The sequence below is a fragment of the Sitophilus oryzae genome, unplaced genomic scaffold (genome assembly GCF_002938485.1).
Source record: "Sitophilus oryzae breed Bouriz unplaced genomic scaffold, Soryzae_2.0 scaffold_1660_pilon_pilon, whole genome shotgun sequence".
NCBI classification, from domain to species: domain Eukaryota; kingdom Metazoa; phylum Arthropoda; class Insecta; order Coleoptera; family Curculionidae; genus Sitophilus; species Sitophilus oryzae.
Genome location: NW_022146348.1, coordinates 102,381 through 129,130, shown reverse-complemented (window position 1 = coordinate 129,130; position 26,750 = coordinate 102,381). Strand labels below are relative to the sequence as shown.

Genomic DNA, 26,750 nt, shown 5'->3' with positions numbered 1-26,750 from the left:
CGGAATAGAGGGATTTTTTAGGTCGCTGATCATGTGATGCCGGATTCGCAAAATTCAAAATGGCGGATCAAATATGGCCGCCGCAAATTTTAAAAAACCACGGATCCGAACAAAATCAGTATATGGAAGTTTTTTGGGTCGCTGATCGCGAATCTGAAGTCAAATGAGTCATTAATCGCGAATCTGACGTAGGATTGGCACAATTCATGATGGCGGATCCCATATGGCCGACCTCAAGAATAGCCTACCCTGCGGGCGCGGGACCGATTCGAATCGGACCCACACTGTTCTTGAGTTCGTCCATATGGGATCCGCCATCTTGAATTTTGTTAGGTTAGGCAACCAAACCAAAAATTACAGTTGAGGGTTGGAACCTTTGGTGTTACACAGCAAAATAAAACACTAAATCACCACAATACACCAAAACACTTTTACTTTTACACTGGACGCGCGTTTCGCTAACCATGTTAGCATCATCAGCAGATGATTATAAACTAAAATACAATCTACAATTGGAGCGTCTATATACTCGCTCAGTGGGCACAGAGTGGGCGTGGCAAGATCTAGCCAACCGAGTCAGAACCCACCGAACGTAACAGTTAGATTTCCGCCACTAGAGTAGTAGGAACAAAGAACTTGAAGGAATTGGACCGTTGTCTCTGTTCATACTATCTTTACATTTATTAATTCTGATGCTTTCATATGCATCTAATTGCCTGTAATTTGAGACTTGTTTAATTAATTTCAAGTTATTAAGATCTATACAATGTTCTTTATCAACAATATGTTCGGCAACGCAAGATTTATCCGGTCTACCATATCTTATCTGAGCTAGATGTTCTTTAAATCTAGTTAATATTGATCTTCTAGTTTGCCCAACATATTTCTGATTACAATCTTTACAAGAAATTTTATAAATACCCGACCTTTCCAGTAGAGGTGTTTTATCCTTTGGATTACCTAATAATTGTTGTAATTTATTATGAGCACTATAAACAAGTTAATAATTGACATTGTTAAAAATTCCTTTTAGACCACGGGATAACTGTCTATCAAACGGTATTGAAAAATATTTTGACGTATCTTTCTCCACTTGAAAAGTCGAATTTTCAGAAATCATTAACCTATGTTTTCTAATTATTTTATCAACTAGTGAAGGAGAATATCCATTACACTCAGCTACATTCCTAATGTAATCTTTTTCTATTTCATATTTTTCGTTGGAAAGTGGAAAACTAAGTAATCTATGAACTAAGAAATTTAAACTAGCCATTTTATGTTCAATACTATGATATGATTCATTAGGAATATATCTGCGTGTAGTGGTATTTTTTCTATAGATATCAAATTCCAGGCAATTATTAGTATTTCTAATAACTAATACATCTAGAAATGGTAATCTGTCGTTGTTCTCAATTTCATGTGTAAATTTAATGGAAGGAAAACGATTATTTAATTTAGAAATAAAATTATCTATGGTGTCTGAATGTGTGTCAAAAACAGCAATAATATCATCCACATACCTAAACCAGACTCTTGGAAAACACTCAAACTGATTCTTAGCCTCCACTTCAAACCTGCTCATGAATAAATTAGCCAAAAATGGAGACAATGGATTACCCATTGCTGTACCTTCCCGCTGTTCAAAAAAGTTGTTATTAAATTGAAAACAATTTTGTTTCATACATAACGATGTAAGCTCAATATATTCAATCACAGTTTTGTTGTCGAGGCAATTTGCGTTCAGTAATTCCTTCAAGTAGCCTAAAGTATGTGGAATTGGAACACTTGGGAACAACGAAGATACATCAAAGGAGACCAAAATTTCACCTTCATGCAATGTTATATTTCTAATTTTATTAATGAATTCAATATTATTTTTAACTGAGAAAGAAGGTTCATGATTAGGTAAATTTTCGAATTCCCTTGATAACCATTTTGCCTACAGCCAGAACCTACAGCCGAAACAATTGGGCGCATAGACTTGTCCGGTTTATGAATTTTTGGCAACGCATACAATTTTGGTAATGAGGAATTGGATACTTGCAATTTTCTCTTTAAAGAAAAATCAATAAGGTTGTTACATTCTTTTAAAGTTTTTTTAACATCTGCTACCATCTTAAACAAAGGATTCTTTTTCAAATTTATGTAAGGACCATTATCGATAAGTTGTTAACCTTATCGTAATAGTCTTTTTTATCTAATATAACAACCTTATTTCCCTTATCAGCTTTTAGGTAGAAACAATCTTTGTTTCGCAAACTCTTGACAATCTTGTGCTCCTTGTTAGATTTTAATGATTTACTTGAGACGATATTTTTTGATAACCGATTTCTACAAGCCTCTCTTGTAAATACCTTAGAAGCCTCGGGTAAGTGCTGAATAGCAGTTTCAACACCCACGACGATTTCCGCCAAAGCGCTACCAGAGTTGGGCAATGCAAACTTTAAACCTTTGTTTAATAAACTGAGCTCTTGTTTATCAAAAGTCTGCGAAGAAAGATTCTCTACTATGTTTATGTCTCTCTGAAAAACATGTTTGTTTTTAGAGCTTTTTAATTTTTTAAATTTATTATTCAAAATGGACATTTTCTTAACAAAACATTTGGACATTTTCTTTTCAAAAATGGCTTGATGTAGAAATCAAATTTCTGTATAGTAAACGAAGTATGCTTGAAATTGAAGCCTATGGACTTTACAAAAAACTTACTTATAAGCTAACTAATGTAGAGTTTAGTTAAGATCCGTGCGATATTCGAAAATCATGACTTGTGATAGGTTTTTTGAGGTGAGAAAAAATATGAGACATTCTAGCTCAATCCTGAAGGAGATGCTTTGAGTTTATCAGACCCATTTACATTAGGTTATAGTGTTATACATAAGATTTTTTTTTTATTTTTTCCTACTACATTTTCCTGAATTTTTTCGGATTTCTACCGAGTTGATAGCGTAATTCTGATAGCGGATTCGTGCTCAGCGTCGAAAAATACTATAGGATATGACGGTTTGGTAAAAAGCATACACCACTTTTCTTTTTTTTTTGTGTGGCTATGATATTAAACTATTAACCATAAAAAAAGCCGAATGATGGCAAAAACATATATGAGGTGATATCAATTACGTTACGTCTGAACCTACCCTATAGGATTTCTAAGCTCATCGTTTATTAGTTGCCAAATCAGTAGATGAGACGCTCCATCTCTTGGTTCAGTATCGTCGTCTGGAAATTTTTATTGTAAATCATTTTCGTGTCTTAGTTATTTACAGAAGAAAGCAGGTACTTACAAGCTTGTTTTCGCGTCGTTTGAGAAAGACAAGTTTAAAATAAAACATCTAATATTAGATATCAGGAATCCCATAGCTTAGGAAGTAGCACAATATAAGATATATCAAAATATCCATATGATATGTTGGTAACATATCCTACATTATGCTATATTAAAAGTGCATGATCTATAAATATCCCCACAGAATACTAGTGCCACACATAGAAATAAAGATACAAATACTAATAGGTCATCCGAACACACAAACTGTTATACAGGGTGGCCCATCGAAAACGTTCAGCAAGGCATAACGGCCAGGATATTTTTTTTTCAAAAAATCCAAAAACACGTCAATTTTGTTTGTGAGGGGGACAACTTTTGCCCCAAAAATGGGTGTGCCCCAAAATGGGTGTCATCCCCCAACTTTTTTCAAATGGGAAGGGGGGTCAAGTGGCGCCGCAATGGAAAAAGGAAAAAAATCGGTCGAGTCATTGGGAAAATATGAAGGATTGAAATTTGAAAAGTTTTTTTAAACATTTATCAGAGTAAATGATAAGGGTAAATTCCTTCCATGAATTTGCTGTTTTTTCTTATTATTTTTAGATGTTTACGCATTTTTTCACTTGCCACAAGGTTGAACGATCAGGTGCGGTCTCAATATCGTTAAACTGACCCATACATGGGCGCCGGAAGAATGAAATTTAGGTGGGGGCAAGGTAAAAATGAATATAAAATTGAAACACATTTTTGTAATTATTGGGAAAACTGGAAATCGTCCGATTTTCACCAAAATTGGTATACACCCTATTTTGAAGTCGTAGACTACGAATCTGAACTTTTTCTTTTCGGCGTCTCTCAGAAAAACGGAAAATAATTCAATATCGAATTTTTCTTAATTTCTAATATTTTTAAGGTTTTCTAGCATATATTTTGTTAGGTATTCAATAATCAATGGTGTTTTTGCTATTTTCTGTTGCTTTTTTAACCAATGCTATGCATAATAGAGGAAAATTTGCTAAAATAAATTTGTAAACAATCTGAAAATGTTAGGTTATAGCTTTGTTCGGGTTCTTGTTATTACCAATTCTGAACCGTCCTAGAACTCTGCAGCGTATGCGCAAATGAAATAATGTCTTCATGTTTCCTTCTGCGCATACGCATCACAGTTCTAGGACAGTTCAGAATCGGTAATAAGAGAAACCCGAAGTAAGCTTATGTGTTTCTGGCATTTAAAGCAATGTTGCTAAACCTAAATTTAGCGTGCTTTTTTCGCTCATTCTGGAATTACGAAAGGGGGTCGCCAGAAGAACGTCTCCTTCCCATAAGTGCTATTTTACCAACGAGATCTGACTATTTATACCCACGAAGTTGCACGGAAGAGTTTTGATTGCATTGGTTACAACTTCCATGCGGAGGGTGTTAATCTTTTGTTGTTATATTATCAAAAAAGATTAACCCCCTCCGCAAAGAAGTTAAACCAACGCAATCAAAACTCTTCCGCATAACTTTGTGGATATAGGTCTATATTTAATTATTGTCGATCTCATAATAGGTAATTTATTTAATATCCCTAATCATCCGAAAAAATAGAAGATATGGCAACGTTGTAAATTTTCAAATTTCTAGATTAGGTCTAGAAAATATTTGTCTCTCTCATTACATAGGAGAGAGAAAGAAGGATATATCAAATGTCAAACTTCCATCTGGTCTCAATTTTCTTTGTTATTTTGTTAAGAAAAGTGTTTTTCAGTAAAATACTGGACATTTTTCTATCCCCAATCAAGTGTGGCTTTTAGATAAACTATAATATAATGAAAATATAGTGAAATTATTACTTTATAGGGCCGAAATAAAGAAAAATTCAATGTTGAAATAATTTTCCTTTTTTCTGAAAAACGGTAAGAGGCCGCCAAGAAAAAAAATAGATTCGTAATCTACGACCTCAAAATAATATAATAATTTTGGTGAAAATCGGACGATTTCCAGTTTTTCCAATAATTACCACATTTTTTATTATTTTACAGGTAACACCTAAATATTTCATAATAATGATTATTTTTTTACAGATGGATGTAAGAAGATAGCTTTTATTTTGATTGTTTCAGTGATCCAGGGGGGGGGCAAATGCCCCCTCTTGCCCCCCCTGTCCGGCGCCCATGGACCCATAATAGAATTTACAAAAATATCAGCCCGCGACGATCAAAATCGTCTTCGCTGAGTTCTTGTACCAACTGAATTTTGTACGGGTGGAACTTGTATCTTTTTAATATCCTTTGGACACTTGTACGATTCACGCCGGTCTCATTGGCTAATTTTCTTGTACTCAGCGTACTATCCATGACAACTTGGCCCAATACGAATACCTCCATAGCTTCATTTACTACAGGATTTTCTCTCTGCCTCTTTTTATTCATAACGGAACCAGTTTCACGAAATTTTGCTACAAACTCGCGAACAATTTTGTCATAAAGGTGTTTGTCAGGATGGCGTTCATTGAATTTAACGATTGAGAAGAACAGAAGACTGTTAAAACTTTTCAAATTTCAATTGTTCATATTTTCTCAATGACTCGACCTATTTTCAAAAACGAAGCGGGGAAATATAGAGAATAGAAAGCTCTTTTCATTGCGGCGCCATTTGACCCTCCTTCCCATTTGAAAAAAGTTGGGGGATGACATCCCCGCTTAGTGGGTTGAAGATTTTGCAATCATTTTTGGGGCAAAAGTTGCCCCCCTCACAAACAAAATTGACGTGTTTTTGGATTTTCTGAAAAAAAATTACCCTAGCCATTCCAAGTCTGCTTCTATTGGATTATACTAAGGCATTTGACACCTTGGGGCATGACCTTTTACTGGCAAAGCTTCATTATTACGGGTTTTCGGAAAATGTTGTGGAATTGGTTGGCAGTTATTTGTCTAATAGATGCCAGTGTGTAGTTCTCGATGAGGCTCAGTCGGATGCTTTCCCGCTTTCTAGGGGTGTACCTCAGGGTTCCATTTTGGGACCACTCTTGTTCCTTATTTACACCGCTGATTTGAAAAATAATGTTGTGGATTGCGAACTGCATCAATTTGCCGATGACACGCAAATATATGCAACTTACACTGCTGAAAATGCAGCAGCTGTTTACAATAATATTAATTCTGCTCTTGAGAAAATAAGTAAATACTCATTGAATCATGGTCTTCAGTTGAATCTTGGCAAAACTCAAATGATTTGTTTTGGTAGGGTACCCTTAGCAAAGGGATTATCTGTTAAACTGAATAACGAAATAATCCATCCATTAAAAACTGTCAAGAATTTGGGTTTGGCTCTAGATTGTGATTTGAGATTTCGAAATCATGTCAATTCGATTGTGCAGAAAAGTTATACAGCATTGAGGGGATTGTATAGGAATAAAAATATTATGAGTCAAGCATTGAAACGTAGCCTATGTGACAGTTTGGTTCTTAGCCATGCCAACTATGCTGACATTGTCTATGGACCTTGTCTTGACGTGCACTCCTCTTCCAGAATACAGAAGATTCAAAATTCATGTGTACGTTTTATTTGTTCTCTGGATAGAGGGGAGCATATCTCACCTTGGCTTAAAGAATTGAAGTGGCTTAATATGTATAAACGCCGTAGACTGCATTTGGCTACCTTTGTACACAAACTAATTAAATTACAGACACCATTATATTTAAAATCTAAATTAAAACTGCGCCAAACTGTTCATAGCAGAGACACTCGAAATGTTAACCAGTTATATCTACCTCAATATAAGACCTCTTTATATCGACGATCATTTACGTATTCTGCGGTCTCGTTATATAATTCCCTGCCAAGTGCTTTAATAGCTAAGTCCCTCGGTTCATTTAGATCGGGGTTCAGAGATTTATTATTCCATAATGTGAGTTGAGTATACTTTTTGAAGCCAGCCAACTATGCCTCTCCTTGGCTCTCTCTTCATCAACACCAATACATGCCTGTTGCCTTATGTTATTGCATAATGTACTTATAAGTATTAATTGTTCTCTATGTGTGCTCTATGTGTTACACTAATAGTTTTGTTAATGCTTTATATTTTTTATATTTTTTTGTATTTTTCATTGTTTTTTTTTGTTATTATATTTATACATTTGATATATTAAATTAAGATAAGGTAGTAGATATTGATATTATTTGTTAGGTTATACTGTAATGGTACTCGGTTAACTAAGCAGTTATTTACTGAAATTCGCCGAGGATTATTAAAATAAAGACATATTATTATTATTATTATGCCTTGCGGAACGTTTTCGATGGGCCACCCTGTAGGTATTTTACTGATGGAGTAATTTAACAGTGTACAATAATAATATCAAGGTAATATAAACTTTTTTAGACTAAAACGATTTTAAATTTAACCTAAACAAAAGGAGTATAATGCGATTGACTTTTTGAAACTCTTTATAATCACCAAATTATTGCTACTTATGCCAATTATTTTAATTTTGTTATTAATAATTTTGAGGTGAAACTACTTTACGCGCGTTGGGAGCAAAAATTCCAGGCCGTGACACACGGACTAGCGCCAGGAAAAGTGATAACGGCAGTGTTGCCACAGCTACCCCATTCGGGGTAGACCTACCTCTTTGTAAAACAATTTAACTCGGTCTGGGTAACGATCTGTGTACTGTGTGATAAAATAAAAATAAAATTTGAAGGATAAATGACCTATTAGATGAAAGCTTATAGAAGTTAAAGAGAACAATAAATAGAGTAGTGTTAATAGCAAGTATATATCTTACCAACTCTAAAATCAACATATCCCTCTGCACCTGAGATTACCAACATTGAATGTGGATGTTTTTGTTGTTCACCAACCGAAGTAACAGACGCAGACATAGCTTCAGAAGGAGTTGATGCTGCACTAACACCTGCATAAGTTTAACATAATAATTAGAATTCAAAGTACGATACGGTCAAAAGGTTTTATGATCAAGAATGCTTTCTAGGACGACAGAAAGACAATTTTTAGGAGAACTTAATCAAATAACTGTTTGATTAAAGATAATATGTAATGTTAAATTTACCTTCGTTACCAGGTACAGCAACGAAAAACTTCACACTATCTCGATGTCCATGAAAACTGAGTTGTGCATGAGCCATTGTACAATATGGCACATAACTACCATGCAGAGGTGTTATCCTGGCACCTTAAAAATATAATTTTAATAAAATAGAAAACAAATTTCTTACAGTATAGGTATATAATAAAATTATATAAGGATTCTTGCCACTTAACTGCTTATATAGAAATTTAATTCTACGCTGTGTTTGTCATAATGTGGATCAACCTGCTCTCACTACCGGTTTCGGAGCCCTACTCCATCATCAGGTGAGCTTGGACAGATCCACAAAATGACAACCACAGCGCAGAGATAGTTAATTCCGACTTGTCGGAAAGTGTCGGTTAGATATTAAGTCCCGAACGGGAGATGCGCCCCGGTGGTACGAAAGTATTACCATTGCACGCAGGCCGCAAAAGTAAAAAATGTTTTTTTGCTTTTTTCTCCCAAACGGTAAGCGCTACCGCAAAAGTACCTTAAACAAATGTTGTAGACCATTAAATTTTCAATAATGGTTCTTATATTTTTTTCTTACGAACCACCATTCTTGAGATATGGCGATTGTAGCCTTTTTTATTTCCTTTAATAAAATTGAATTTAAAAATCTATTTTTATTTAAATTTCTTAGTATTGGCGCCATCTATTTGCTAGATGCCAAAGATACCAAACTTCATTTCTTACAGTTTACTTGTCTTGTTTATTAGCGCCATCTATTCGCTATATGCCAAACTTCCTTAATTGCATTTCACTTGTCCCGATATTTAATTTTTAAGCTTGTTTCATATAGACGCGAATCGCGAATTGCGATTTTGCGAAACTGCTCTCATTGGTCCAATTTTAATGATCATGCAGCGCTGTCAGAAATTTTAAGATTTTGGCGATTCGCAAGATTTAAAATATGGGGGGCGGGAAAGTTAAAGTGTTTTCAACTTTTTGCGAATATTCGCGCGATTTGAAGGTTCGCGTTTGCGCAGAATGGTGTTGTGATCCGGTTATCGATTATTTTGACGACGTTGCCACAAAGTACCAAAGTGGTACCAAAGTACAAAGTAACTGAAAGCATTTCTCCAGGTGAAATGGGTTCTCGTATATATGTTTTTGATATAATATGGATAATATGGTGACAATTTTTCAACCAAGTTATCAAACTCCTATACAGACAATCTGTGAAAAACATAAACACATCATAGTCAGTAGACTCAATCTGTGAAAATTCCTAAATTGGTTCTCATCTTTTTTCCTCATTTCTTGAATTAAATTGCGATAAGCACCTTGTTGCTTACGAAATTTAAATATTTCACATGTCCCAAATGACCTATAAACCCGTTCTTTTCTACGTTTTAACAATAAGTAAATGGCAATTTTGCACCTTCTGTTCCAATCCCACAATCGTAATCAATATTCATAATCATTAAACAAATTTAAACTCATATTGTATGCTATAAAATATAAAATAAAGATCGTAAACACGAATAAAAACAAATTAAGTTATCTCAGGTTATGATTTTTTTTAGTAACTTTCAGTTGAGCAAAAATGAAATGTCCCTAAAAATTCGCGACTGTATGAAATAGGTCCAAATTTTGCGAATATTTTTTGGCGAATCGCTTTTCGCAATTCGCGATTCGCGTCTATATGAAACAAGCTTTATTAGCGCATCTATTCGCTAGATATCAAACTTCATTTATGACAGTTGGGTTCTGAAACTGGAGAACTGAGAAGAAGGTCTTTTTTCTTTTTTTCTGGGAATTTGGATCTGAAGGAGACGCGTGTTTCGGCGTCCGACAAATTTTCCAGTGAAAAGCACTCTGCATCCACTTTTCGATTTCGATTGCATGGGTATCCGATTTGGAGATTTGAAAACCTTGTAAAGTATGCAATTCAGAGTATAGATCGTATTTGTTTGGTTTCTTCTTGGAATGATCACCGTAAGTTTATCCGCCATTTTATATAGCCCTATCTAACTAAATTCTATTTCAGTTATTTCCGTTTTTTATTTCGTTTATTTGAGTATTTAATTAATGGTTTGGATCGGCATATGGTTTGAATATATTTATGTAAAGCTGATTTTCAGACCGTAAGTTGTTTTTTTTATTGAGTATCTGTCCTGAGAACTATTTTTTATTTATAGAGTAACTACCACATGGTACTCAGTAACTACCACATGGTACTCAGTAACTACCACATGGTACTCAGTAATTACCACATGGTATGCAGTAATAATGCAGTAATTATTGTATGTTTCACCCACTTTCATTTTGTATGGACCTATGCAGACCTTAAGACAGTGTTCCTGACATTACAATCGTTCTTTTGGCTGATATCGAAGACTTCTCCTGCCATAGTCATCTGCATCCACTTCTGTTAGTCTGGAGAATACCTAACTACCTGTTTACATCAGAAGTAACTATATACAGATAAGTCTCTTAAGTTTGGTACACAAGGTACGCTTTTATTTTATAATTTTTGAGACAACAGATTTAATAACCTGGTAAATTATCACTATTTATCCCACATATTGTAGTCAAAATTATTTTTTATTTAACGTTATAAGTTATAATTTGATTCGTACAGTACACTCTTACTTAGCTATGATATTTTATATGAAAATTATTAACACATATTCATTTTAAAGGTTTTTGTACACGACATGTTTCGAAACATCATCGTATTGAGACATATATAAATTTCACCTGTTTATATTAAGTAGCTTACTTAGTTCAAAGAATACAGTTACTAAATTCAAATCTATTTAAAATAACTTGCGGTTTTATTGGGATCACTGTGACTAATTCATGATACTTGTGTTCGTTTTCAATAAATGTTTAATGTAGGATAGTTATTTCTGACTTTTATTCCTGATAAACATAATAGACCCTTAATGCTGTTGATTACTTTATTTTAGCTATGTTGTGATATCGTATTTTTCTTTTTGGTTTCTTACTTTACCACTCTCATAAACAAAGTAAGTGGCGCCCTTTTCACTGTCTTTGACCATACCTATTTGAATTCTTAACATCAATATTAACATCTCTGCAGCCTATATATTATCATTTTTTTATTTTAATATTTAACAACATTAGAAAGTCACTGTGAGTCAGAAGCCTTACCTACGAACCCAGCTTTCCTCTAACCCTGAGCAACGGATTCTTTTTTCATTCTATTTGGGTAACGACAGAAAAGTCGTCACACATAGAAGAATAAAGTATATACGTAAGACGTATATTCAAAAGTTGAAAAACTCGTATTTTTCATAATATGCACACATTTCCGCACCACCTGTGAGGTAGTATACTTGGCGCATTTTTTTAACGTGGTTTCTCCTGTAGGCCTAGTCCACGATCTATTGTGGTTTGTTAAGTTTTATTACACATTATACTATTAATTTTAAAAAAACGGTGCTCTTGGTAATGATTATGGTAATGATTATAGGATTATTGTTGATTTTGGGAGAATTTTAATCTGAGTGGTAATCTTCAAATGATACTTCAACAGTAATGTGTGCGCAGACGTATTCAAAAAGATTTCTTTCTTCTCCACAAGTCATCATCACAAGTGGAATTCGCTTGCTTCTTGCTATATATGGTGCTCCAAAAAAATTGATTCTATAGACAAGTATAGATATTTAAGTTTTGTTAAAAATACTTGGAACAATCAAATTGTACAACTTTCTTGTCTTCCTCCAACATCTGCTGCTGCCTGTCAACACTTATATCGTGTATACAATCAAGTTCAATTGTGGCTAGGCAATCAACTGAACCCAGAAGACCGGAGTTGGAAATTTATAGATAATACTTTGGAGCCGATTAAAACTTTACTTGCACCTGCTCCAGAAAAACTACTTAACACAATTTTTTGCAATTGCAAAAAGGGTTGTAGGTGTAACTGTGGTTGTAAAAGACTCGGATTATTTTGTACACCAATATGTCTAAGTCAGTCTTGCTCCAATGTTGGTGTCACTAATTGTCAAAGTCAGTCTTGCTCCAATGTTGACTGAAATACAGATGAGGATTTTAATGAAGAGATAACTGATGCATCTGTTATAGATGGATTTCCAGATATTCCGCAAGAAGATGAGAAAGAAGAAAGCGAAGAAGACATTACTGTTGAAGTATCATTTGAAAATTACCACTCAGATTAAAATTCTCCCAAAATCAACAATAATCCGTTCGACTATAAACATTACCAAGAGCACCGTTTTTTAAAATTAATAGTACGAGGCATGTTTTTTAAGTAAGTACCGTTTTGCGATTCCGCCGCCGCAGCGCTACGGTCGGCGTTCCGCGCATGCGCGCTGGTTACCTACATCTCTTGTCTATGCACAGACGCCAGTACAGTCTGATTCTTCATTGTATACGTTGTTTATTGAGTGTTTAAGATGCCTCCGACAATCGTGAGCCCCGCCGATTGTGAAGTACGGGCTGTCATACGATTTCTTAGTGCTAAAGGCGTAAAACCGATCGATATTCATCGTGAGATCTGTGAAGCTTACGGACAAAACATTATGAGTGATGGAATGGTAAGGAAATGGGTGAGAGCATTTAAAGATGGCCGCACAAATGTGCATGATGAAGAACGGAGTGGGCGTCCTACGGTCGTTAATGAATATTTGGTGCAGAAAGTGGACGAAAAGGTGAAAGAAAACAGACGCTTTACAATTTCATCATTGTGCGACTACTTTCCTCAATGTTCTCGTAGTATTTTGTATCGCATTGTGACCGAGAACTTGAATTACCGGAAATTGTGTTCACGTTGGGTTCCGAAAATGTTGACGGATTTGCACAAAACCCAACGTTTAGGCAGTGCATTGACTTTCCTTGAGCAGTACCACAATGATGGTGAAGATTTTTTAGACAAAATTGTTACTGGTGACGAAACATGGGTGGCCTACGTCACACCAGAATCGAAACAACAGTCCATGGAATGGCGACATTCATCATCACCCAAAACAGTGTTAAGAAAAGTTTGAGCAAACAATTTCTGCCCGGAAAATCATGTGCACAGTTTTTTGGGACAGAAAAGGAGTATTGCTAGTGGAGTTTCTGCCTCGTAATGAGACAATCAATGCAGCATCTTATTGTGAGACATTGAACAATCTGCGCCGTGCAATCCAAAACAAAAGACGTGGCAAGTTGAGTAAGGGTATTGTTTTGCAGCATGACAATGCCCGTCCACATGTGGCTAATCGGACCAAAGATCTCATCAAATCTTTTAAATGGGAAACTCTAGATCGTCCTCCATACAACCCTGATCTGGCGCCCAGTGACTACCATTTATTCCTGCACTTGAAGAAACACCTGGGCGGTCAGCGTCTTCAAGACGATAACGAAGTCAAAACAGTTGTGATACAGTGGTTAACCAGTCAGGCGGCAGAATTTTATGAGGAGGGTATTGAAAAACTGGTGCCACGTTATGACAAGTGCCTCAATATTCACGGAAATTATGTAGAAAAGTAGATTAAGGTACAGGCTTTCATGTAAAAATAAAATTATTGCGATATCTTTGCACGTTTTTTTTTAATTCCAAAACGGTACTTACTTAAAAAACATGCCTCGTATAATGTGTAATAAAACTTAACCACAATAGATCGTGGACTAGGCCTACAGGGGAAAACACGTTAAAAAAACGCGCCAAGTACACTACCTCACAGGTGGTGCGGAAATGTGTGCATATTATAAAAAAATACGAGTTTTTCAACTTTTGAAATTGAACCACTATTGTAGAAAATTTAATGGTCTACAACACTTGTTTAAGGTACTTTTGCGATAGCGCTTACCGTTTAGGAGAAAAAAGCAAAAAAACATATTTTTGACTTTTGACATTGAATAATTTTTTTAGCAGACGTGGGAGGGGTGGGGATTTTTCAGATATCATTTATAATAGTATATTTAAGACCGGTATCAATTTTCAGCTCTATGCGAATTATTTTTAATTGAAATGTCTATTTTGACTGGGGTAATAACATAACTAGCATTTAGTAATTTATCAGGAGAAAAGAAAATATAAAATTACCTGTAGATGTAGGGTTTCTTAACATTTCTAATTTATACATAAATAATTAGCGATGGGAACTATCGAATGAATTAGGCTATCGAATGGTTAATGAATGAATGATTTCAACTATCGAATGGTTTTATTTGAATAAAATCATTCATTCATTTGTATACTAAAGCATATGTGACAACCTCGCCGTGCGACTAAATGGTTATCGTTGAGCCACGACTATCGAATGCTTTTGACAAATGAAATTTAGTATTCGTTTGATTTTTGTATGCGTCAGTGCATTATTAGTTCTTCCAAGTTTTTATAACTTCGCCGTATAAATACTGTGCTATTTTTGCGTTTATTAAAATAGTTAAAATACTAAAATAGTAGTTATTTTTTAATTTTATTTATTGACGATTGTGTGCATGTGCAGGTGGTCAAAATTTTTCCGAAAATTTGTGTGGTTTTCCCTAGTCCGATCTTTCAATTTAATTTTATATGGTATATGGTCTATTTTTTAATGGGAAATTTTGAGAAGTAGCAATTTTTAAGAGAGATGAGATGAACTTACAATTAATTTTAAACATACATATTTGTATTTTAGATGTTTTAATAATATTAATTAGTTGAACTTAATAATCATATTTAAGTAATGTGGTTAAGTAAATGGGGTTATCGAACTCAAACTATGGGGTGAGAAAATTAAAATGAAAGTTTTACACGTGCCCATTTAAAAAAAGGTTAACGATGTTTGTATTTTGTTTATGCTAATTCTCTTACATGTAGTTTTTTGCGAAGAAATATTTCATTTATTTTTTAAAGTAAATGCCAGTAAAAGTAAATATAATTTTTAAATAGTAATATAAAGCACCTAATATAAATAATTTTGATTTCTAATTTTTTATTTATATTTTCCTTCCATTACACTGCATGCTTAGAAAATTAATAAATGTTTATATTTCATGATTTTAAAATTTGTTGTTAATATAACAAATTAGTTCTGTAATTATTATTATTTAATAAACCAACGTTGCCACACACAAAAAATTTAGAGACTATATTATTTTTAAATAGGATCTAATATAAATAATTTTGACATCTAATTTGTTGTTTATATTTTGCTACTACTTAAAAAATATTTATATTAAATGATTTTAAATTTTGTTGTTAATAGGTATAACAAATTATTACTGTTATTATTATTTATTAAACCAGTCTTTGCTTAAAAACATTAAAAATCATTTTCCTACATCCAAAATAACAAGTATTATTGCAGTGTAACAACAGAATATTAATAAAAAAATGCAGAATATATAGACATACTATCCCTAACTAACTAAAGCCAAACAATAATATTCTTTGCTAATATCAACTAATACCAAAATATGGCAACAGCGCCCTTCATAATGTATTTTCTGTGTAAATACTAGCACCTCAATAAAAAATAATGTGTCCTTATCTATATCTGACTCCGCAAAAAATCAAAGATCATAGCATTGCCACCGACCGCTGTCGGGTTTCTCGAAAGAAACCTACGTCGCCGGGCGACAACTAAAATTCAGTTAATATTTTATTATAATCGATCCTGACGAATAAATGAATTTCATAAATGAATGAATTTTATAAATGAATGGTTTTTGCTGCCGAATTACTAGAATACAATATTTCAAGGCAGATGACGGATCTATTCGATAATTTTTATTCGAATAGTTTTCAACGAATGTTTTCTTACTAACTATCGAATTATTCGAATGAATTGCAACTATCGAATGTTTCGATAGTATTCATTCGATAGTTCCCACTACTATAAATAATACTAACCAGAACTTGTTACCCCCATATTTCTTGAGACAATATTTGCATATGAAGTGTTTCCATCAGTTAAAGGAACAGAAATTATAACACCATTACTAGTACCTATCCACAATCTATTTGAAGATATCAATAAACTTGTAATACGGACTAGAGAAAATCCTAATTTGCCAGTTCCTTTATGAAATAAAAATTAATGCAGGATTTAAAGGATTTTTAATTTTATATATGGCTTACCTAACATCTTGCTGACATATGGTTCAATATCAACATCTTGTAAATGTTGATAAGTATGGGCATGATATAAACGTAATGTGGAATCTAGTCTAATAGAAACCCAGACTCCTTCGCCCAACCATGCCATTTGTCTCACCTTAAAAAAAACACAGAATATACAATTTCACACACAAAAACAATTTCAAAATAACCGGCCTGGTCGTCGAAACTGTGTGGTCTGGATTTTAACGTGTAAGACAGTGATGTAAACAGCTTAAATGAAAAGTCAAATGTATTGAAAAGAGATAAAAGTTAGGTTGATAAATTTCTTCTATGCGGCATTGCCGGATTTTGCATCAACATTTCAAACCGCAAAAGTAGGTGTTTACGGAAAATGTTGCATCTAGGGTTGGAACTTTATTTTTCACAATTAGTTACTCATTGTACTACAACTGTAAAAGATTCTTAAACAACTGTCTAACAGAAATGAGCATTATTGAATAGCTTAGCCCACGGCCACACAGAAAGCGTTTTTAGCGTTTTGCATTTTTTGCGTCTCAAGCGCTTTTTGCGATTTTACGCGGCAGGTCTGCAGTTTCTATCAAGATGTCAATTAGTAACGTCGCAAGATCGTGGATTCCCGGCCCGTCCAACAATCAACCCTGTGAGAAAGAGATAGGCGAGATCGGCGCCGTTAGCGTTGAAGAGACGAAGATAAAAGATGCTGGGATTGAATTGTGGACGGGCCGGGGCATATATTTGGAGACAAACACAATCTACTGCTAGTGCCATTGGTGTGTGTAAAAATAATAATTATTATTTGCCATTTATTTTACGAATTTTAGTTTATATGTCGTGTATAGTTTTTTTATGTTGTAGTGTTGTGGTTAGTACTTGTTATAATTATAATATAATAAATAATTATAATTATATAATATAATAAATAATTATAATTATATAATATAATAAATAATTATAATTATATAATATAATAAATAATTATAATTATATAATATAATAAATAATTATAATTATATAATAGAATAGTAAATATTTCTAGTTGCTAATGCAATTTTAGGAGATGATTTATGAAACATTTTGGAGTGAAACTTCTTTACGCCCGCTGGGAGTAAAAATTCAAGGCCGTGACAAACGAGCTAGTGAGACGAACTGACACACGAGCTCGTTGTAACGAAACGCGTTAACGGCTTAAAAATACGTAGTGACGCGACGTGTACTTGTGAGCAGTCCACGAGTTTATCAAAAATACTGATATTTTAATACAAATTTTGTCAAAGTGAATCAAATTATTACGTGTAAAAAAACATTTGTTACACGTAAAAAACAATTTTTATTATTTTACGCGAATAGAACTGTTATACGTAAAAAAACTATTTTTTTACGCGTCAAAAACTTATTGTTTCTGGTAAAAAATCTTTTGTTACGCAAAAAAAAATATTTTTTTGGTGTAAAAAACTATTTGTACCACGTAAAAACTAATTTTTACGCGTCAAAAACTTATTGTTTCTGGTAAAAAACCTTTTGTTACGTAAAAAAAATATTTTTTAAGTGTAAAAAACTATTTGTTACACGTAAAAAAATATTTTTTACGCGTCAAAAACTTATTGTTTCTGGTAAAAAACCTTTTGTTACGCAAAAAAAATATTTTTTGGTATAAAGAACTATTTGTTACACGTAATAAACTAATTTTTACGCACCAAAAACTTATTGTTTCTAGTAAAAAACTCTTACCCCAAAAAAATATTTTTACGTGTAAAAAAACTATTTGTTACACGTCAAAAACTATTTTTTTCGCGTCAAAAACTATTTGTTCCTGTTAAAAAAAACCTTTTTTACGCATAAAAAAACTATTTTTTACGCGTAAGAAAATATTCCTTTAATTTATTACTTTTTCAAACATTTTCTTCAAATTTTTGAATTTAATAGAATCTTCCTAAACAGTAGATGTTCTTTATTAAAATATTTTTAGATAATAAAAAAATGCATACTATTTAATTTATTTTTATTGTGTTACCTATTAAATATAACGTCCGCCTATGACGGGGTCTCATCTTAGAAAACGCTAAAGACGCTACAGAAAACAAACTGATTTGTTTTCATTTGCGTTTTTTGCGAGACACGCCGAACGCTACACGCTTTTGGTGTGGCCACTCCTATATAATCTTGTTATTTTGTTTTAGTCGCTAAAGACGCTTCACGCTAAAAACGCAAAAAACGCTTTCTGTGTGGCCGTGGGCTTAGATATAATATCTTCTTTTATTATTTTATTTCTCGTACGAACCGGCAACACTTTATGCCACTTTTTATTTTGTCTCTCTGTCTGTCAACTGGTCGTATATATTTATCTTTGTCGTATGCATTAAAGTACAGACCACGGAAATAAAGTGACCAGGGATAGTATATTAACTTACTGGGCTTTCTCTTCTAGGATGAGCTTCTAAAGTATGGATAATTTGCAACTCTCTTGGCTGTAAAACATGTATTTTGTTCCTATAACCACACCAAACTTTGTCTCCAACTGCCACGAGGTGGCGCACAGAGTGATGCGGCAAACCCAGATGTACTAAATAATATTGTGATAGATCCCATTCTCCTTCGGAATTTCGTTTAAAAATTGCCACTTGTCCATTGGCCAATGCAGCAACTACTCTTCCATCTACATGACTAAAGAAAGTAATATTGTGAAACAGATTTGTTACTTTCTGCTATCCGCAACATTTAAAAGAACAATGTTGTTTAAATCTGTAAATATAGATAAATAATATATCTTTTAATTTATCTGAATTAAATACAACTCTATTTTTGTCTTGCCAAGTTATTTTTACTTAAAAGATATTTCTGTTAATTACTTAACGGATCGTGTATATTGAGAAATATTGTGCCGCCATATTGACAAAAGTTACGTGAGAAGTCTAGTTATAATACGAGATCAGATAGGAACTATAGAAAACAGGAAATAGCCATCTTATCCGATAGTCAAGCAGCACTAAACGCGATCAACTCTGTAACCATCAATTCGAAGATGGTCAAAGAATGCCTAGAGAAGCTCAACAAATTAGACAAAGAAAACGAAGTCCTCCTACTGGCTGCCTGCTCACCAAGGGATAGAAGGCAATGAAAAAGCAAATGATCTAGCTAGAAAAGAAGTAAAAAGAAGTTTTTATTAAAAATAAAAATAGTTTGGGCACCTAGGTCGACTCAACCTTAAATGAGTACTTGAGATTCACAATCCTGAGGTAATAATAGGCGGTTGAAGCGTAGTGCTAGCCACATTACCTTCCTGATATACCGAACAGCTCTTGCATAGCAAGCTGTACCTTGCTACTCCCAAGGCGTTAAACGCTATATACGGGAGCTATTATTATTATTATCCATGATTAATAAACATTTTGAACATATTGTATAAAAACCGATAAGTGAGTTCTAAATGAATATTATAATAATGGCTTTTAGTAGATATTTTGATTTATAATGTTGTTCGTTTCAGTGGCGATATTCCTACAAATTTGCGAAGTGAAAAGTGTAGAAACGGAAGATTTTGACAGACGACATACAAAAATGACAGAAAATAAAACTTGCCTATGAATTAAAATGGCAGACAATTGTCATCGTCATATATCTTCACGATAAACTTTAATAACTCTAATGTAATGCCAAAATTTCTTATAGAGACTGGAAATTTGCAAAGATGAAGAATAAAATAATATATTAATAGAGATAATTTTTTTTCAAACGTCACAGAAGTGTTAATATTTGCGCCGTGATTGACAATATAAAAAAGTCATTTTATTGCCTAGGCCCGACAGTAAAGCCATAGTTTAAGGAAAAGAGTAGTTGCACTCTCGCAAATATTTTCTGCCAGTTTTTGCAATCTGTCGAATATCGGCAGATTGCAAAGCGTTTCAGTTGAATTCCGTCCGTCGAGCTGCGACGTTCGAGCGTTGCGTCCCAGCACAGAGACGGATTGAGAAAAAATGAGTGCCTTACTGTGTGCTGCTATTAATTGTAGTAATAATTCAAAAAATTGTTCTTTGAGTTTTTTTAGATTTCCATGGGATGTAAATCGATAAGCTGATAGTAATTGTCAATAAACATTTAATTTTATTTAACTGAGATATTATGTAATTAATTAAATGTTATTATTGTTTTTTGGATTTTAGACAGATTTTAAAAATAGTTTTTTAGAATATAGGTTGTCTCAAATAGGCGCATGAAAATATTCTTTGGTCGGGGATTTGCCATAAAATTTTCATTCCAATAATAATTTACGAGATAATTTATATAGATTGGTTTTTGAAACAGTTTTAGAGTAAATATTTTGTACATCTAAAGTCTCTCGCAAATTATTCATATTTTTTAATTGAAAGACTTTTATAATAGCATAATCTCTTATAAATTTAGTGGACTGTATACTTTTTAGTGGACCGTATAGTGGTCGTAATATAACAATATTCAAAATATTATAGACAAAATATTGAGTTTATATTTGAGGGAAGAAAAGTGCTACACCTAGCTTTAAACCACCGTAAATATACAGGGTGGCCCATTAGTGCGAAGAAGTCCAATATCGTCGTCGTTGTCGAAGATGTGAAAAAAGTTTTATTCATATGTTTCAAGGTTATGAATTAATGGGACCAAATTAAACTTGTTTTAAATAAATAAAAAAAAGTTGTAGAAAATCTCTGAAATAGATAATAATATAAAAATATGTCATTATATATTTTTTCCGCATTTCTTCCCATCAGAAGGTTTTCAGATACAGAAGAATTGTTACCTACACGAAATGTGAAAATATTCTGTTTTCAAGGAAGCTTTTACTCGATGATCACTTTTTTTATTTTATTTTATTGTGAACTCATATTTTCCTAAATGCATATCTGTAAAACTATGGCGAGTGCCACGACTATACTTTGCCTAGTTAATAGTCCACGACTATACAGCTGTATACAGCTAGGTCAGTGGACGCGGGAGGCGAGAACAAGGTCATATAAAGTGGCAGAAAAAGAACAAAGGATTTAACAAGGAGTAAAGCTACTAGTTTCCTTATACTATGGTAAAGCACTTTTACGCCTAGGCATAAAAGTACGAAAATATATTATTAAACTCAAGGACTGTATATATTCCTAAAGGACTGTTCGATCGCGTCAAATCGCCGCTATCGTAGTCACCGTGGATGCTTACGTCACGCAGGGACCAACGCTCCACAGTGCGGCGGATGGTTATTCTAGCGGGACAAAGTCTCAGGAGCGATATTATATGGTTGGTTGATAAAAACGTATCGAAATACAAAGAATATATACGACCAAAAAATAATTCATGTATTTTTATATCAATTGGAATGTCTACTATTTATTCTTATCAGTACACATTTTTGGCTTATTTCTAACCAAACGGTTTTTGTCCCGCTAGACTTATCTTCCGCCGCACTGTGCGCTCGTCCGTCAAACGCAAAAATAACTGTCACTGTCTAAAATCTATTAAACTTCAACTCGGTCCCAAGAAAACGTAAAAAAACTGACAGTACAGGAAGATAGGAATCGAACTATCCTTATCTCTATAGTATATCCTTGTATTAAACTGACATAAAGTGTCAAATTCAACGAGCGTAACCATAGTTTCTCGATATATAATTACAATTACATACAAGGTATTACTTTTAAATAATTTTAAAATATTTGGAACGGTTGAAACTACTTACACTATACTAATCACAGCATCTTTCAATTTTACAGTATGCAATCTTTGAGCCCAGTTAGCCACTGAGGAATGGACATATATATTACCCAGTTCGTCGCCAATCCACATTGTGGATAAAACGCTGGACATTATCTAAAATAAATATTAATAGGTAGGTATAGATATCAAGCACAATTATAAATGACAAAAATCGAACCTCCTGACTAGTATTGTACTCGTTCTTTTCCATATTATCGTTATTATTGTTGTTACTATTATTAGTTTCCTCCGTATTTAAAACCTCTTCATCGGTATTTTCGTTTTTCCTATCTTCATCAAGTGATTTTGGATTAGTTATCAGCGTATCAACAGGCTCACTTTTCTCTGAATTTGAAACGGCTTGCTCTTGCTTATATTTATCTCTTTTATTCACAGCACTTTCATCTTTTTTAATAAAGATTACTTTACCCAGCTATAAATACCAAATTTTCATTCAAGAATATAAATTAAAACACCTATGATCTACAAAGAAACAAATTTGCTCTGGACAGATATTTATTTAGGAATTATGACTCAAATTTCATCCATTACAGCAAAACTATCAATAAATCCTACCAACAAATACTTAAAAATTTTCTCTTTTTCTGCATATTAAGCTACATTGACACGGGTAGTAAAGCACGATCGTGGCCCACACTTTCGTGGACCACGCCTCACGTCAACAGTAGATTCGTGAAAGAAAAATAGAAACGAATCAATACGAAAGGCGCGACGATCGTGAATAAGCAAATCAAACGTGTTAGATATTTCAAGAAACCAAGTCGATCGTGAATAAGAAACCGTAGAGGAAGTTGAAGTAAAAAAGGCATATTATGCACTATTCTCGCATTAGAAAATATTGATTGACTTCCGATTATAATCTTTGTTGCAAAAAAAAGTTCGAATGTTTATTTGTTACATTTTTTTTAATATATTTTAGTATATGATTATAAAAATTAACTTCATATGAAAAAAAAAATTAATTTATATGCGAGAATAGTGCAAAATATGCCTTTTTTACTTCAACTTTCTCTGCGATTTCTTATTCACCATCGATTTGATTCGTGAAATATCTAACACGTTTGATTTGCGTATTCACGATCGTGGCGTCTTTCGTATTGATTCGTTTCTATTCTTCTTTCACGAATCTACTGTTGACATGAGGCGTGGTCCACGAAAGTGTGGGCCACGATCGTGCTTCTTCACTACCTGTGTCAACGTACCTTTACTAAAAAGTTTAGTAAATATTCCGGAAATTTAAAAAAAAACACATTTTAGATTATTTTTCCAAAAATAAAATACAAAATTTGAAGAAGTTTCTTTTCTGTCATTTCAAATTGCAACAAGTTTGTTAACTAAAAAATTTATATTTTTGATTTAAGAAGATTTATTTACAGGACAGGGAAGAAACAGTTTTGTATAAAGAATTATTGTTATTAGATTTATCTTATTTTATGTCGTTTTAGAAACAAATGCGATTCTTGAAACTCTTCCAAAAATTTTTTTTTTGGAAAATTAGTGTATATGAACTTAGTATATATTATAGAAAAACGTCGAATCAAGTTCTGAAAAACCACCTAACCGTCCTCTATTCCAGAGGACAGTCCTCTTTTTGATCTCACTGTCCTCTTTTCTCTCGCGTAATGAAAAAGTCCTCTTTTTTACATACCAAACTAAAAATCTAAAAAAATATTCGTCTATCGCTACAATGCTTTAAAAAATTGTTAATACGTCTCTTTCGCTACTCCCACTCGTTTGTACAGAAAAGAAAATGCTTATTTATGTACTAGAAATATTTGTAGAAGCGATAAACATGTATAACTATTTTATGTTTACTTACTGTGAGCTTGCTTATGTTTTTAAAAAAAGTTTTGTGGAAAATGGTTTCGAGTAGGGAATGCAATCCCGCAAATGATGGATCCCGCAAATGCGGGATCCCTTTGTGATTCCGCGGGATCAAATTTGCGCGATTTACCGTGCGGGATCTACGGGATCGACACCAGGGGATGCTTGGCCATTAAAAATAAGTGAAACAAACAGGTTAGTTATTAGATTTCTTTCTGGCATGCGTAAGTGAAGAAAAGCGTTTAACTAGTACTTGTGGACAATTTCGTCAAATAAACTGCCGGACATAATTATCGGGACACGCAAAATTTTAGGATAAATTTAAAGTTGAATATCTCTTGAACTAAAAAAGATTTTGGGATGCGGTTTGGACCAGGTTTTAGATGCATCTATTGTGATTAAGATACTATGTGATTTTCGAAAATATATTTAGCGAATTCTCGTATACAGGGTGTTTTATAAGGGTGTGAAAATTTTTCCAAGAATCTTTTTTACCGCAAATTTACAGTTTTTAAAAAATCGAAATTTTTACCAAGTACGACTAATCTGTATTGAAATTAGAAAAAACAATTTGATCGGTTTTTTTTTGTTTTAAGGAAAATACGACGTTTTTTCGAAAAATATGCATTTTTAGTCATACAATGGTCCTAAATGGTACAAAAAGCTTTGTACATTCTGTATAAAATTTATTGATATAGAGTGTATGTAAAAGCAGATAACTAACACAAATTGAAAAAAAAACCTTCAACATCAGAATAATATTTTTATTTATAAAATAAGTAGATAAATTATAAATAAAATTTAAGTTTATTTAATATTAAATATATTTTTTGAACACCCTGTATACATGGGTCCAAATTTCTGTTCAGCTAGTTTAAATGCTATATCAGTATATTGTGGGCCTATGCAAAATGTACAATGCCATTTAGGACCAAATGTATGACTATAAATGCATATTTTTCGAAAAAACTCGTATTTTCCTTAAAACAAAAAATTAAAAAAAGACCAAATTGTTTTTTCTAATTTCAATACAGATTAGTCGTACATAGTTAAAATTTCGATTTTTCAAAAATTGTAAATTTTCGGTAGAAAAAATTCTTAACCAAATTTGTACACTATTATAAAACACTCTGTATACGAGAATTCGCTAAATATATTTTCGAAAACCACATAGCATCTTAATAACAATAGATGCGTCTAAAACCTGGTCCAAACCGCATCCCAAAATCGGAAAGAGAAAAGAAGAGCATTTATTGTTTACAATCCCGCAATTTTGCGGATCCGCGGGATTGATTGCTTTAATCCCGCGGGTTTGCGGGATTGAGATTTTGGTGCGGGATTACATTCCCTAGTTTCGAGTATAAACATTTTTAAAAAAGTAACAAAGACCATCAATCCCATACCGTTTACATAATTTTTTGATAAATTCTAGAGCAAGATTTCAAAAAAATGTTTCGCCTGTCTCGCCTGTCGTCTTTCTCTTTTTTACCCTCTCGTCCACTATTTTTTCTTTTGAAAGTTGGCAACCCTAAACTAACCCCATGTTTGTCATACGTTTACTATGTCGCTAGATAGTTAACTGAAATTTCTTTACATTAATTTTTTGACATGCTGAAAAAAACGTCCTGTTCAGAATGCGTTTTTTTTTCAATAACTCAAAATTTCCATTCCTCATAAATTCCATTTGTTCCAAAGTCAATGGTCAATAATCAAATAAATGCCCTCTGTGTTAATACTTTTACAGAAAAACAAATTTTTGATCAAAATAAGTTATTTAGATATGTCCAGAGCTTACGTAATTTTAATTATTCAAAACGCATATGGTATACTAAGGGCTGGCAAAGGTTAGTCTTGGGTCGAGATTTCCGTATGTAAGAAGAGTACAATGCGTTTATAATGTACTGAACAAAGAGAGGACAGTAAACACGTTGCCAAACGTATGAAATAAACCGAGAAACTGTGCACATCGCTAAGAGACGTGGAAGGGGATATAGCAGATTTGTCGCAGTTGACCGGTCGACCTAATCAATACCTCTGTCAGTACTTAAAGTTCTAGGGAAAGGTGTACGTCATGCGTTCAGCTTCACGATTTAATTACGTCTCGTGATACTTGATTTGTTTATTTATTAACGAGTCGTTGTAATTTTCCCTATAGCTTGAATTTTTTTAAGTGCAAGCTAGAAACACTTGCATTTTTGGTAAAAATAAGTTGAATTGATAGGTTGTTCGATAGTGGTCGCGCTATTAGAACTCTGAATTCAAAAATCGATATCTCGAAATCTATTAGAAATAATAGATTGTAGTTTTTTCAAGAACTTTGTTAATATTTCTGCTGTATTTTCTTTGTAGACAGTATGTGAAAATCTTTATCAATAAAAGAATTACACGATTGCTGAAAATTGCTATGCTCTAAAAGTAAATGGATGGATTGTTTACAATTTTTGAATGGAAAAAACAACCTTATCGAATTTTTCTTATGTAAACATATTGTAAAATATCCGATCTTGAAAATAAAAAAAAAATTTCAATATCTAAAGTGGTTCTTGAGTTATGGCCTGTTATGTGTTAAAAAGTTGAGTTTCTAAATTATCGCGATTACTGACGTTTTCTCGTTATAAAAAAAATGACACCCTAACGATATCCTTATAATTCCATTTCAGATGCTCAGAAACATTACAAACCTAATGATTTTATCTAGTTATCTCTTGAAAAAAAAGTCTTTTAAAAATTAGCGGTTTGCGATCGCGATTTTACTTTACTTGATAGGGAAAGGCGTATCGGCAACGCCGCAACAGCACAC

At 33.2% G+C, this 26,750-nt stretch overlaps 1 protein-coding gene across 4 annotated transcripts in view; it reads right to left on the bottom strand.

The window, feature by feature from the left end:
* Positions 1 to 26,750, bottom strand: part of LOC115880932 (JNK-interacting protein 3) — an 87,633-nt gene that overhangs the window by 7,607 nt on the left and 53,276 nt on the right. For 3 of the 4 annotated variants that reach the window (XM_030898264.1, XM_030898262.1, XM_030898263.1), the window contains 7 exons: positions 22,284 to 22,538; positions 22,089 to 22,219; positions 18,802 to 19,054; positions 16,391 to 16,526; positions 16,163 to 16,330; positions 8,323 to 8,445; positions 8,038 to 8,166 (listed from right to left, as the gene is read on the bottom strand). In XM_030898264.1, the coding sequence (XP_030754124.1) occupies positions 8,038 to 8,166; positions 8,323 to 8,445; positions 16,163 to 16,330; positions 16,391 to 16,526; positions 18,802 to 19,054; positions 22,089 to 22,219; positions 22,284 to 22,538 (1,195 nt within the window). Of the gene's footprint in view, positions 1 to 3,137; positions 3,220 to 8,037; positions 8,167 to 8,322; positions 8,446 to 16,162; positions 16,331 to 16,390; positions 16,527 to 18,801; positions 19,055 to 22,088; positions 22,220 to 22,283; positions 22,539 to 26,750 lie in introns of all 4 variants that reach the window. The other variant, XM_030898266.1, reaches the window with a different exon arrangement.